Below are 14,381 nucleotides of genomic sequence, written 5' to 3'. Positions count from 1 at the left end.
AGTGGAAGAGCGAGAAATAACATCCTGCTTCTTGCTCTTCCAAGAGATGAGTGAATCTCCAAGGAAAACACAGAATCCAGTGGTGGACTTGCGATCCGTAAGATCACCAGCCCAATCAGCATCAGAGTAAGCGCGCAACTCCAATGAGGACGAGGAGGGAAATAATAGACTCTGAAACTGAGTACCACGAAGATACCTGAGAATGCGCAGAACAGCAGCCCAATGAACTGTGGTAGGAGCAGTGACAAACTGACTGACAATATGAACAGCATGCGCAATATCAGGACGAGTAACCGTGAGATAAACCAAGCTTCCAACCATCGTGCGGTATAGACTGGGATCGGGCAGAGGAGACCCATCAGATGGAGAGTAGCGTGCATTGGTTTCAAGAGGAGTATCAACGATTCTGTTGTCAGTGAGACGAGCGCGCTCAAAGAGATTTGATATATACTTTGACTGAGATAAAAGGTAGCCCTTCGGAGAAAAAGCCACCTCTATACCCAGAAAGTAACGCAACGAACCCAGATCTTTCATAGCAAAACACCGAGCCAAGTCAGACTTCAACGATTCAATCCCATCATAATCATCGCCGGTAATAATCATGTCATCAACATACAAGGACAAGAGGATACGACCTGTACTTGTATGCTTGACGAACAAAGCGGAGTCGTGCTGACTAGGAATGAAACCAAGGGAGGTGATCACAGTGGAGAACTTCTCAAACCAAGCTCGAGGAGCTTGTTTGAGACCATAAAGGGCTTTGCGCAGCTTGCACACATGACCGGGCTGATGCGCGACACCAGGAGGGGGTGTCATGTAGACCTCCTCGTGAAGATCACCATACAAGAAGGCATTCTTCACATCCATCTGAGATATCTGCCAACGATGTACGGAAGCCACAGCGATCAGAGCGCGGATCGTCGTCATCTTTGCGACTGGTGCAAAAGTCTCTTCGTAATCCATACCTTACTCCTGAGAATAGCCTTTAGCAACAAGACGGGCCTTGTACCGCTCCACGGACCCATCTGATTTGGTCTTGATCTTATAGACCCAACGAGAACCGATGGCCCGCTTCCCTGACGGCAACGGTACGAAGTCCCAAGTGTGGGTTTGATGCAGAGCAGTAAGTTCCTCAGCCATAGCAGTCTGTCAAAGGGGGTCAACAACAGCCTCTCTATAGGACAAAGGCTCAGACAAAGAGTGAAGAGACACGAGAAAGGAAACAAAAGATGTAGAGTATGACGAATAGGCAAAATCGGGAAGTTTAGTGGACTTACGAGGACGGGTGGACTGACGCAGAGGAGGATGATCCGCAATTTCAAGTGATGGCTGAGCAGTCGTAGCAGGAGGAGTCAGAGGCGTGTGTGTCTCAGGAACCAAAGTATCAGTGTGTACAACTTCATCGGTGTCAATATCAAAAGGATCAATGCGAATAAGATCATTCTGAGTCATGTTATGAGAACTAGCGGGAACAGAGAAGAAAGGAATATGCTCTAAAAACACAACATGACGAGAGACATACAATTTCTGACTGACCGGATCAAAACAACGATATCCCTTTTGACCAACACCATATCCCAAAAAGACACACAAGGCAGACTTAGGAGACAATTTATCGCGCTCGACGTGAGGTCGGAGAACGAAACAAGTGGAACCAAAAACACGCAAACAGGCATAATCAGGGACTTTTCCAAACAACTTTTCGAAAGGGGACAAACCTGAATTATGAGCGATTGGGATTCTGTTTATGACATAGGCAGCGGTATGGATAGCTTCCCCCCAAAAAATACTAGGAACCTCGGCAGACAGGAGAAATGAGCGAGCAGTCTCAACAAGGTGACGATGTTTCCTTTCAGCTACACCGTTTTGTTGAGGTGTGTCGGTACATGAGGTTTGACGGATAGTCCCATCGGAAGCAAGTAACTGGCAAAAATCGTTAGAAGTATATTCACCCCCTAAATCGCAACGAAAACATTTAATGACAGCAAAATGTTGTGTTTTTATGAGGGCTCTAAAATCACGGTAAATGCTCAAAAAATCAGATCTACGCTTCATTAAATAAACCCAAGTGTAACGAGTGAAATCATCAACAAAAGAAACGTAGTATCTAGAACCACCCTTAGTAGACACGGGAGCAGGTCCCCACACATCAGAATGCACAAGATCAAACGGAGCAAGAGAAGACGAAACACTTTTATGAAAAGGTAAAGCTGAAAATTTTGCAAGTTTACAACCACTGCAATCAGAAATATCCTGGGAGTTCAAATTTCCTAAAACTCCCGTAGAAACCAAAAAACGCAAACGAGACGCTGAAACATGACCCAAACGAGAATGCCACAAATAAAAGTCAGACGACAGATGACTCAAACGAAAAGAAGATAAATCCACACTAGAGGCAGCCACATCCGTTACTTTAAGTTCATCCAAGACATAGAGCCCCCCCTGCTTACGGCATGTCCCAATCTGTTGTCAATGGTGCCCACAAGAAGAGTTGTAGTCTTTATTTTGAACATTTGATGTAATAAAGTCTCATGAAGACTCTTGCTTGTAATTGCCTATCTATTCATTAATAAAGTTGAAACGTTCATTCAATCTTCCTTGTCTGAAGCTTTATGATAAAACCATAGTCTGTTAGTCCATAAACAAACTAAACAACTTACGAAGAGACAAATGTAGATTTGCATGAACAAACTCTTCGTAGTTTGCTTAAAACGATATATTCGCAATCTTAGGGTCAAAGGACTATTGACCTCAGTATGATTGTTAGAAGAATCTATGATGTCTGGTTATGAGGCATTGAGAGTTGGGGACTCTATAGTTCTTCTAGGTATCTTCCGAAGGTACTGAATTGACCAGTGCACTTCTAGAGACAATATAAGAACAAACCATTTAACCTCTTATGTCTCGAAGTCACTATGTATGAATTGCGTCATGCTTACCTTAATCCTGAAATGAGACATGGCATTTCACACCTTAGTATTCTCATTTGAGAAAGTCAAAGTTCGGACTCACTATGTGACTCCGAACAAGGCCTATTGGTGAAGTACTAAGTTGTGAGTCTGTCATGAGTAACTTTGTGAAGTTCTCATAGATATGGAATTCATGTACAAGATTGCTGAAATGCAATGTATGTCACCTCATGCTTTGTTCCTTGGAGTGTGAATAAATGAACTGGCCAGTGTCCAAATTGAGTCCTGACTCTTTTGGATGAAACAATGTGACTTGTTAGCTCCTCGTCAATACATTGTTTCTAACTTATTCACAAGCGACAAAGGAGTTGAGGAAATAACAGCTAGAAGGGTAAAATGGTAATTTAGTAAATCCCGACTAGCTGATGACATTCATGAAGGGTAAACATAGATAATATTCAGTGGATCCGCTCATCATAATTAGGTCGAATTCTTGAGTAGAAAATAAATTCATTTGAACCGAGAGATTTTCAGTGTCAGCTCTTTAGTGGAGTCAGTTGGCATTAAGCTAAACTTGGAAAAGGTTTGTGAACTTTTGAGTCCAAGTGTTTAGCTAAAGCTTTGTTCATTTGGGTCCATGAGGTCACTGTCACGAATCACATCGATAGGAATAGTTAAACTGGAAGCTAAGTCAAAACAAGAACGAAAATAGTGAAAAGGGTATTTTTGTCTTTTGAGACAAACGATGAAATGAATGTCAATAAATTTTTGACAAGGTCATTTTATGACATGTTTCACTCGGCCATGACTTGATCATTGGGCCTTGTGAATTAATTTCATTTCATAAGAATTTTATTGAAAATTCTTATTGGGCCTTTTTCATGTTGTCATGAACAAATGGAAAAGCTTCTAGAAGCCCATTCTAGAAGGACATAGGCGCCCAACATACCCAACCAAGAGAGAATATTTTGTGCATAAATGTATCAAGATACTTGCCAAAAGAAAAAGAGGAAACAAATTTGCATGAGGATGTTTTAGGGTAATCGGCCAAGTGAGAGACAAGGCAAGGCCTTGAACAAAATTGGAAACAAATCAAGGCTTCTAGAAGCCTTGAGTTGGCCGAGTGTCTCAAACGGGAAAAAGAGGAAATTGCTCATGAATATGTGATATTCTATAGAAGAGGAAACTACCTTATTGAAGGTGAGACCTCTCCTATAAATAGGAGCCTCATTTCCTCACATTTCATTCATCCAAGTTTAAGAGATTTGAGAGACTCTCTCTCTAGAACTTGGCCGAAAATCCTCTCTCTCTCTCTCTAGTTTATTTTCGATTATTTCTTGTCTTGGCACCTAGGTCCTCACTCGACCTAGTGTTTAGCTCTGCGACTTCGAGACTCGTTCTCAAGTCGTAGTGTTTAAAAGTGCCCACTCACTGATTCCTTCTTTTCGAGTGATTTAGTGATAGAAACTTTCGTGGTTGCTCGAGGTGCCGAGGAAAGAAAGAGAGACGTGCTGCGAGGGGAGACGAGCGTTGCAACTTTCCAAAAGCTTCTACAAGGTTCAAGCTTCAAGAAAGGTTAGTAACTTTAATAGCTCATATTAGTTTTTATTTACATGTACATGCTCTTGTCTAGGTTAGTAAAAACTAGTTTTACTTAAAAAGAAAATTTTAAAATTCCGCCGCTTAACGAAGCGTTAAACTTTTTCTTAAACCCTAGATCGATTCCAACAAATGGTATCAGAGCTATGGTCAAAGGAATGCATGTTGCATGTTTTTAAATTATGAGGTTGAAAATCGTTTTCGAAAGTTTACTAATTTTGTGACAAGTTAGAATTGTAATCTTAGATTTTTTTTAATTTATTGCTCTTGTCTCTAAATTAAAAACCATGTTGATTTTCTATGAGTTTGGGATGATGTTAAAACACATTAGAATCAGTTCTAAAAGTTTTTAATTTTTTATATTGAAAAACGTGTTTTAAAGGTTTGAGAATTTTCGAGTAAAATTTTGTGACTAGTTTTGTTATCTTGCTAGTTTCTTATTTTTACTTGAATCGTTTTATGCTTGTTGTTATTTCTTTTATGCCTTGTTATTACCTTGCTAATAAAACACAAATAAAAGCTTTAAACAACATCTTAAAACGTTCCGTTACACTTGATTCTTTTTCGCACCTAAGTAGGACCAAGCTTTAATTTATTTCTTTTTCTTCGAGCTGGAGTAAACCCGCATTAAAAGTGGTATAACTCTCTGCTCAGAAATCGAAATTTAATGATTCTTGAATCAAATTAAAGCTCTGTCTGTCCTCTGTCCAATGCCACCGGTTTCGGCTCAAAAGGACATCGGAGCCGCCAGATATGGCGATTTTACTCCGAGGTGCGCGGCTGTCTAAAACTCCAGTTTTTTAGAAATCCGGATTTTCAAACCCCACTACCATGAGTTATAGAACTCTAATGAGAAAATTTTCTTGAGCAAAAATGTTTTTCATATGATTATAAACATGATGTGTAAAGATTAAAAGTTTTGATTTTTGAAAGATTAATTGAAATTGAATTTTTACAAAACTAGTTTGAATTTTGAAAAACCGTTTTCACTTTCAAACTTGAAAATATTTTGTCATCCAAATCAAATAAGTTTTCAAAATGTTTTCAAAACTATATCTATATCACATATGTTCAAAATCTATATGCTCTTGAAAATTTGAGTGGGAGGTCTCCTTGTAGACAAGCCGAAAAATAAAAGGATGTGTAATCTCAAACTTTCAAGTGTTCGAGTGAGTTGAAGTTCACACTTCCCTCACGCACTTTCCCGAAATAGAAAATAGGAAAAGATCGAGTATGTCCCTTGTGCCTTTATGCACTAATACTGCTCTGAACATGTCGATCTAGGATTCTCTTCTAGTTGTCCGCTCTGTCGCTCTCTAACTAGGAAATTTGTTTCCGAACTTATAAGAGTCGATGAACCAACTCCAAAAACTAAGTGGGAGGGTTATATTCGTCGTTTGTAACCCGCGATCCCCAACACTAGTGAAAGATGCAATAACGTGGGACTAAGAGCCGCTCTTGCGACCCTCACTTAAATGTGAGTACTCCAAGGCGTTATTGCTTCGATCATTGCTCAATGAGCTACGTCCGAGAGTGATGCAATGATGGCAAGGCCTCCCCTTGGGGGATTGTTTTTCAAAGCTGATCTTTTGGACTAAGTGGTTGGTTGCACGCTTAGGCTCAATCCCTAGTATCCTCCCTTGAGGCTCTGCGAAAGGATGTGAGTGATCAAACCAATTTACAAGGTGGCTAGTCAAAATAGATGTACTGACATCTTGGCTTAGCATTAATGATGTGTCATTTACTTATAAATGGAGATTTTTTGCGGCCTTCTCTTGAGGGAGTAAATTATCGTTTGGTTTATAACACCTTTGGATTTTATAAAAGTCTTAATGAAACTTAAATCCTAAACCAAAGACTAATCATAAACTTGTTTCAACTTATATAGGCAATATGTCTCTCAACCCTCTCTCTACTATTCTTTCCTCGAATAAACTCGAAGGCGACAATTACGTCGACTGGAAACGTAACCTCGACATAGTCCTTACTGTCGACAAGCACAAATGGGTTTTCACCACCCCCTGTCCTCAAACGAATGATGATTCGACGCAAGAGGAGAAAGACGTCCTGGCGGCCTGGCTTCGATCCGATGAGATTGCGAGATGCTATATTTTGGCATCGATGAACAATGTGTTGCAACAACAACATCGTGATTACGAAACTGCCACCGATATGCTCTACAATCTCCATGAGATGTTTGGAGGGCAAGGACGTCAAGCTAGGCAACAAGCGGTCCGACAATTCATGAACTGTCGTATGAAGGCTGGAACTCCCGTTAGAGATCATATGATGCTGATCATTAGCTATCTCAACGAGATGGAGATTCTTGGATCCGAGATTGATGGGGAGACTAAAATAGATATGATCTTGGAAACTCTCCCCGAAACCTTTGATACCTTCAAGTTGAATTATTCCATGAACAAGCTAGAGTACACTGTTACCGAGCTCATGAAGGAACTTCAAACCGCTGAGGCACTCACTAAGAAAAAGAGGGCTCAAGGAGAAGTACATGCTACTGCCTCCACCTCTGGATCTAAGAAGAGACCTCGCAATGCCGAGAAGAAGAACCAACCTAAGGTTCAAACGAAGAAGAAGGCGCCAAAGGCTCCGAAGGTGGACAAGTCTAAAGACAAGTGCCACCACTGCAATGAGCCTGGTCACTGGCGTAGGAACTGTCCCGCCTACCTCAAAACCAAAGCAAAAGGTATTGTACTTGTTACTGAAGCCTGTTTAGTAGCTGATAATGTATCATCGTGGATTATTGACTCCGCTGCTACTAACCATATTTGCTGCTCCTTGACTGGTTTTAGGAAAAGCAAAAGCTTAGAGGATGGCGACTTCTGCTTCAAGTGGGGTGATGAGAGCGTGGTGTCTGCGAAGGCTGTGGGATCCGTGACGCTATCTTTTGAAGATCGAACTTTAAATTTGAATAATGTTTATTATGTTCCTTCCTTTGGGAAAAACCTAGTATCTGTTGCTCAACTTTTCGAGCAAGATTATTATTTAAAGTTTATAAAGAATGGAATTCGCTTTTCTTTTTCTAATTCTTTCGTCACTGATGCATGTATGAAGAATGGTCTTTTTTACATCTATCCCACTCAACCTTCTCTTTTAGACACCGAAATAGATAACGATCTAATTAGGGAGCCAAAGAGGATCAAACTTTCTGAATCCTCCGATCTAACAAAATCAACATACCTCTGGCACTTAAGACTTGGTCATACCAGTCTAGATAGGATTAAGAGACTTGTGAGGGATGGTCCACTCCAAGCCTCTGCAATAGGTTCACTACCTACTTGTGAATCCTGCATAGAAGGAAAAATGACTAAGCGACCTTTCTCCGATAAGGGTCGAAGAGCCACTGAGTTGCTGGAACTAATACATTCTGATGTATGTGGTCCGCTCAACCAACAGGCACGTGGAGGATACGAATACTTCGTTACCTTCACTGATGATTACTCAAGATATGGGTTTGTCTATTTGCTTAAACACAAATCCGAGACCTTTAACGTATTTAAGGTCTTTAGGGCTTTAGTGGAAAAGCAAACTGGCAAAGTGATCAAAACCCTTCGATCTGATCGAGGTGGTGAGTATATGTCTGGAGAGTTCGATGACTTTCTTAAAGAATAAGGTATCGCTTCTCAACTTACCGCACCTGGCACACCTCAACAAAACGGAGTGTCAGAGAGAAGAAACCGAACTCTTATGGAGATGGTTAGATCGATGATGAGTTACTCATCACTCCCGCTTTCCTTTTGGGGATATGCCCTCGAAACAGCCGCCTACATTCTGAACCAAGTTCCGTCCAAAACGGTTCCTGGTACTCCTTATGAACGATGGACTGGCCGTAAAGTGAATCTTGGCCGCATCCGAATTTGGGGTTGCCCTGCTCACGTGCTGAGGCAAAAGACTAGCAAGTTGGCTAGTAGGTCAGAATTGTGCCTGTTTGTAGGATATCCGAAGGAAACCAAAGGTTTTACTTTCTATAGTCCCGAGGACGATAAGACTTTCGTTAGCACAAATGCTCGTTTCCTTGAGGAGGACTTTATGAAGGATGCGAAACCTAGAAGCAAAATTGTGCTTGAAGAAAAGTTGGGTGAGGAAGCTTCTACCTCATCTGTAAGAACTGTTCTTACCCCAACTGAAACACAACCTAACTCATCAGAATCTCGTCAAGTAGTACTTCGACGTAGTGGGAGGGCTACTCAAAAGCCTGACAGGTACATGTCTTATGGAGACTCTCTTGTAGCCGTGTCCGACATGGATGACCCTGTTTCCTATAGCCAAGCGATGGCTTGTTCTGAATCAAACCTTTGGCTTGACGCCATGAAAGTTGAAATGCACTCGATGTATGTCATCAATGTCTGGAAACTTGTAGACCTTCCTGAAGGGATTAAACCCGTAGGGTGTAAGTGGATATACAAGAAGAAAAGGGGTCCTGATGGGAACGTCGAGACGTTCAAAGCACGACTTGTGGCGAAGGGTTATACCCAACAAGAAGGGATTGACTATGAAGAAACCTTCTCGCCAGTCGCGATGCTTAAATCCATCCGCATACTCCTATCCATAGCTGCAGCTCTCGACTATGAGATCTGGCAAATGGATGTCAAGACAGCCTTTCTGAATGGCAATCTTGACGAGCGCATTTACATGGCTCAACCAGACGGTTTCGTGGATAAAGGTCAAGAGACCAAGGTTTGTGAGTTGCTTAAATCCATTTATGGACTAAAGCAAGCATCTAGGTCATGGAATATTAGATTCGATGAAACTGTAAAGAGCTTTGGCTTTGAACAGTCAATAGATGAGCCTTGTGTTTACAAGTTAATACACGAAGGCAAAGTTGTGTTTCTGGTACTATATGTCGATGATATACTACTCATTGGTAATGACGTGGGTAAGTTATCTGAGGTTAAGGTCTGGCTAGCAAAGCAATTCGATATGAAGGATCTAGGAGAAGCCGCGTACATTCTGGGAATCCAAATCTTTCGAGATAGGAAAAACCGGACCCTGTCGCTCTCTCAAGCATCTTATATTGATAAAGGTGATGGATCGCTTCTCGATGCAAGACTCCAAGAAGGGCCAAACACCCTTTAGGCATGGAGTTTCACTCTCTAAGGACCAGTCTCCCAAGACTGCACAAGAGATTGAAGACATGAGGAAGATTCCTTACGCCTCTGCCGTAGGAAGCCTCATGTATGCTATGCTTTGCACTAGACCTGATATATGTTTCGCCGTTGGCGTAGTTAGCCGTTTCCAATCCAACCCTGGACCCGAGCACTGGATTGCTGTTAAGCATGTTCTTAAGTATCTTCGAAGAACTAGGAACTTGATGCTTACATACTCAGGTACTGACCTGACTATGACGGGATATACCGACTCCGATTTTCAAGCGGATAAGGATTCCAGGAAATCCACTTCGGGATCTGTGTTCATCCTTAATGGTGGAGCTGTTGTGTGGAGAAGTATTAAGCAATCTTGCATTGCTGACTCCACAATGGAAGCAGAATATGTGGCTGCTTGTGAAGCATCCAAAGAGGCTGTATGGCTTAGAAAATTCCTTAAGTATTTGGAAGTTGTTCCAAACGTCGACGAGCCCATGACCCTTTATTGTGATAATAGTAGGGCTGTCGCTAACTCAAAGGAACCTAGAAGCCATAAGCGCTCTAAGCATATTGAGAGGAAATACCATTTGATTCGAGAGATCGTGCAGCGCGGAGACGTGGAAGTGAAGAAGATCTCAACGGTGGACAACCTCGCAGATCCATTCACCAAGGCCCTAGCGAACAAGGTCTTCGACCAACATCGTGAGGGATTAGGCATGAAGGACTACACATACCTTCTTTGAGTCAAGTGGGAGTTTGTTGTCAATGGTGCCCACAAGAAGAGTTGTAGTCTTTATTTTGAACATTTGATGTAATAAAGTCTCATGAAGACTCTTGCTTGTAATTGCCTATCTATTCATTAATAAAGTTGAAACGTTCATTCAATCTTCCTTGTCTGAAGCTTTATGATAAAACCATAGTCTTTTAGTCCATAAACAAACTTAACAACTTACGAAGAGACAAATGTAGATTTGCATGAACAAACTCTTCGTAGTTTGCTTAAAACGATATATTCGCAATCTTAGGGTCAAAGGACTATTGACCTCAGTATGATTGTTAGAAGAATCTATGATGTCTGGTTATGAGGCATTGAGAGTTGGGGACTCTATAGTTCTTCTAGGTATCTTCCGAAGGTACTGAATTGACCAGTGCACTTCTAGAGACAATATAAGAACAAACCATTTAACCTCTTATGTCTCGAAATCACTATGTATGAATTGCGTCATGCTTACCTTAATCCTGAAATGAGACATGGCATTTCACACCTTAGTATTCTCATTTGAGAAAGTCAAAGTTCGGACTCACTATGTGATTCCGAACAAGGCCTATTGGTGAAGTACTAAGTTGTGAGTCTGTCATGAGTAACTTTGTGAAGTTCTCATAGATATGGAATTCATGTACAAGATTGCTGAAATGCAATGTATGTCACCTCATGCTTTGTTCCTTGGAGTGTGAATAAATGAACTGGCCAGTGTCCAAATTGAGTCCTGACTCTTTTGGATGAAACAATGTGACTTGTTAGCTCCTCGTCAATACATTGTTTCTAACTTATTCACAAGCGACAAAGGAGTTGAGGAAATAACAGCTAGAAGGGTAAAATGGTAATTTAGTAAATCCCGACTAGCTGATGACATTCATGAAGGGTAAACATAGATAATATTCAGTGGATCCGCTCATCATAATTAGGTCGAATTCTTGAGTAGAAAATAAATTCATTTGAACCGAGAGATTTTCAGTGTCAGCTCTTTAGTGGAGTCAGTTGGCATTAAGCTAAACTTGGAAAAGGTTTGTGAACTTTTGAGTCCAAGTGTTTAGCTAAAGCTTTATTCATTTGGGTCCATGAGGTCACTGTCACGAATCACATCGATAGGAATAGTTAAACTGGAAGCTAAGTCAAAACAAGAACGAAAATAGTGAAAAGGGTATTTTTGTCTTTTGAGACAAACGATGAAATGAATGTCAATAAATTTTTGACAAGGTCATTTTATGACATGTTTCACTCGGCCATGACTTGATCATTAGGCTTTATGAATTAATTTCATTTCATAAGAATTTTATTGAAAATTCTTATTGGGCCTTTTTCATGTTGTCATGAACAAATGGAAAAGCTTCTAGAAGCCCATTCTAGAAGGACATAGGCGCCCAACATACCCAACCAAGAGAGAATATTTTGTGCATAAATGTATCAAGATACTTGCCAAAAGAAAAAGAGGAAACAAATTTGCATGAGGATGTTTTAGGGTAATCGGCCAAGTGAGAGACAAGGCAAGGCCTTGAACAAAATTGGAAACAAATCAAGGCTTCTAGAAGCCTTGAGTTGGCCGAGTGTCTCAAAGGGAAAAAAGAGGAAATTGCTCATGAATATGTGATATTCTATAGAAGAGGAAACTACCTTATTGAAGGTGAGACCTCTCCTATAAATAGGAGTCTCATTTCCTCACATTTCATTCATCCAAGTTTAAGAGATTTGAGAGACTCTCTCTCTAGAACTTGGCCGAAAATCCTCTCTCTCTCTCTCTAGTTTATTTTCGATTATTTCTTGTCTTGGCACCTAGGTCCTCACTCGACCTAGTGTTTAGCTCTGCGACTTCGAGACTCGTTCTCAAGTCGTAGTGTTTAAAAGTGCCCACTCACTGATTCCTTCTTTTCGAGTGATTTAGTGATAGAAACTTTCGTGGTTGCTCGAGGTGCCGAGGAAAGAAAGAGAGACGTGCTGCGAGGGGAGACGAGCGTTGCAACTTTCCAAAAGCTTCTACAAGGTTCAAGCTTCAAGAAAGGTTAGTAACTTTAATAGCTCATATTAGTTTTTATTTACATGTACATGCTCTTGTCTAGGTTAGTAAAAACTAGTTTTACTTAAAAAGAAAATTTTAAAATTCCGCCGCTTAACGAAGCGTTAAACTTTTTCTTAAACCCTAGATCGATTCCAACACAATCACCATCTGAGATCGCGGATCCTGAACACAACAAGATGAAGAAGAAAAAGTGACTACGAAACCAGAATCGGTCAATTGACTAACAGACACAAGATTTAAATCAAGACTAGGAATATAGTAGACATCGGGAATGGAAATATGAGATGTAACAACAGAACCAAAACCCTCTGATGGCATAGGGGTGCCATCGGCGGTCATAATGGGTATGGATGAGTGAGGGGACAAAGACACAAAAGATGAAAAATGAGGGGACATATGGTTAGAAGCACCCGAATCAAGTATCCAAATGGAGGATGGTATACCTGGGACTGACGATGAAGACAAACCTTTAGAGGAAGAGGCTGACATGGCATGAGGCTGAGAGGCAAGGAACTGCTGGAACTGCTCAAACATGTATGGGTCCACAGATGGGGCAGCAACGTCGTTGGTGGGCGGAGGTGTCCACGGAGGTGTCGGACGAGGTGCCCACGGAGCTGGTGCACGAGGTGCCCACGGAGCCGTTGGACGGGGTGCCCACGGAGCCGTCGGGCGAGACTGAGGCTGGGTTGGGCGTTGTTGCTGCTGCTGCTGCGGCTGTGCTCTGTCCCTGCCTAACTTCGGACACTGAGCCTTCCAATGTCCTTTCTCTTTACAGAAGGCACATTTATCCAGAGGGAGTGATGACCTGGACGTACTACCAGCAGGAGAACGGTACGGGGTAGCAAGGACAGCAGGCACTGCGGGTGATGGACTCTCCTTGTCGATCTTGGACTTGAGACGAACCTCTTCGGCCAGCAGCTCGTTGACCACAGAATCAACAGAAGGAAGAGGACTGCGGTGAAGAATCGCACCACGCAATCCCTCAAAGTCGTCACGAAGGGCCATCAGGAACTGAACCAATCGCTGCTCTTCACGCCGAGAGATGTAAGCCGCCACTGCCCTCAATTCAGCCGACTCAGTCAATGCCAATTGATCCCACAATGAGGACATGGCAGAATAGAACTCTTGAATACTCAAACCGTTTTGCCGAAGCGCACGAATATCCATCTCCAACTGATACTGTTTGGCAAAATTAGACTGAGTATAGAGTCTCTCTAGATGTCCCCAGACCTCCTTCGCAGTCTCGTACTTCGCCAACTGAGCACCGATCGAGTGGGTAACAGAATTGTTAATCCACGTGATAATTTTCGCGTTGTCAGACTCCCAAACATCAATCGAAGTTGCAAAATCTTCAGCCTTCTCATCGGTAGGCTTACGACGCACACCCGTCACATAACTCCACATCGATTTTCCACGCAAAAAATTCCTCATAACATAACTCCAATATGAGTAATTTTTGCCATCCAGTTGAACACCAATTGCCTGAAGGGAATCATCTCTACGACCCGCCATATCGAAAAAGCACAAATCCAAACACTCCAAAAACAACGAAATCCAAACAAGCAGATAGAAACCCCCAAATCGAAACCCGAAAAACGAAATCAACAACGCATCCAAACAGCACCAAACCGGTGAACAGGACAATCACTCAACCAATTACGACATCCACAAATCAAGAAAAGGAGGCGAAAATACCAACGGTACGGACGAAAAACGTAGCTTGACTCGCCAAATCAACATCGTGCTTGGTATATTAACTTTCTTCAATCAATTAACAAAAGCCATGAATGGAGAAGATGGCTCTGATACCATGAAGATTTAGGGATTCAGAGAAAAAGAGGAAGTCTGAATTGATGAATTACATAATAGAATAGTCTGGGTATATATAACCCTAATACAACCAAAAAAGGAAATAAAGAAAAAGGGAAATAATCATAAATACAATAATAATAATAATGACTAATATATTATATATA

General features: G+C 41.6%; 1 protein-coding gene across 1 annotated transcript; it reads right to left on the bottom strand.

Moving 5' to 3' along the window:
• Positions 1–12,525: 12,525 nt before the first annotated feature.
• LOC149388487 (uncharacterized) lies at positions 12,526–13,939 on the bottom strand. The gene has a single exon (XM_089622444.1). It carries the CDS (start codon positions 13,915–13,917, stop codon positions 12,526–12,528), a length of 1,392 nt encoding a protein of 463 aa, XP_089478570.1. The 5' UTR covers positions 13,918–13,939.
• Between the last annotated feature and the right edge of the window lie 442 nt (positions 13,940–14,381).

This window comes from Urtica dioica, chromosome 8 (genome assembly GCF_054948205.1).
Source record: "Urtica dioica subsp. dioica isolate 48M chromosome 8, U.dioica_male_clone48M_v1_H2, whole genome shotgun sequence".
In the NCBI taxonomy this organism is placed as follows: Eukaryota; Viridiplantae; Streptophyta; class Magnoliopsida; order Rosales; family Urticaceae; genus Urtica; species Urtica dioica.
The sequence above is the reverse complement of the archived record's forward strand: the minus strand, read 5'-3'. Positions and strand labels throughout refer to the sequence as shown.

Excerpts from the sequence above, each read along its gene's own strand:
- LOC149388487 (XM_089622444.1), bottom strand. The coding sequence starts at position 13,917 with ATGGCGGGTCGTAGAGATGATTCCCTTCAGGCAATTGGTGTTCAACTG.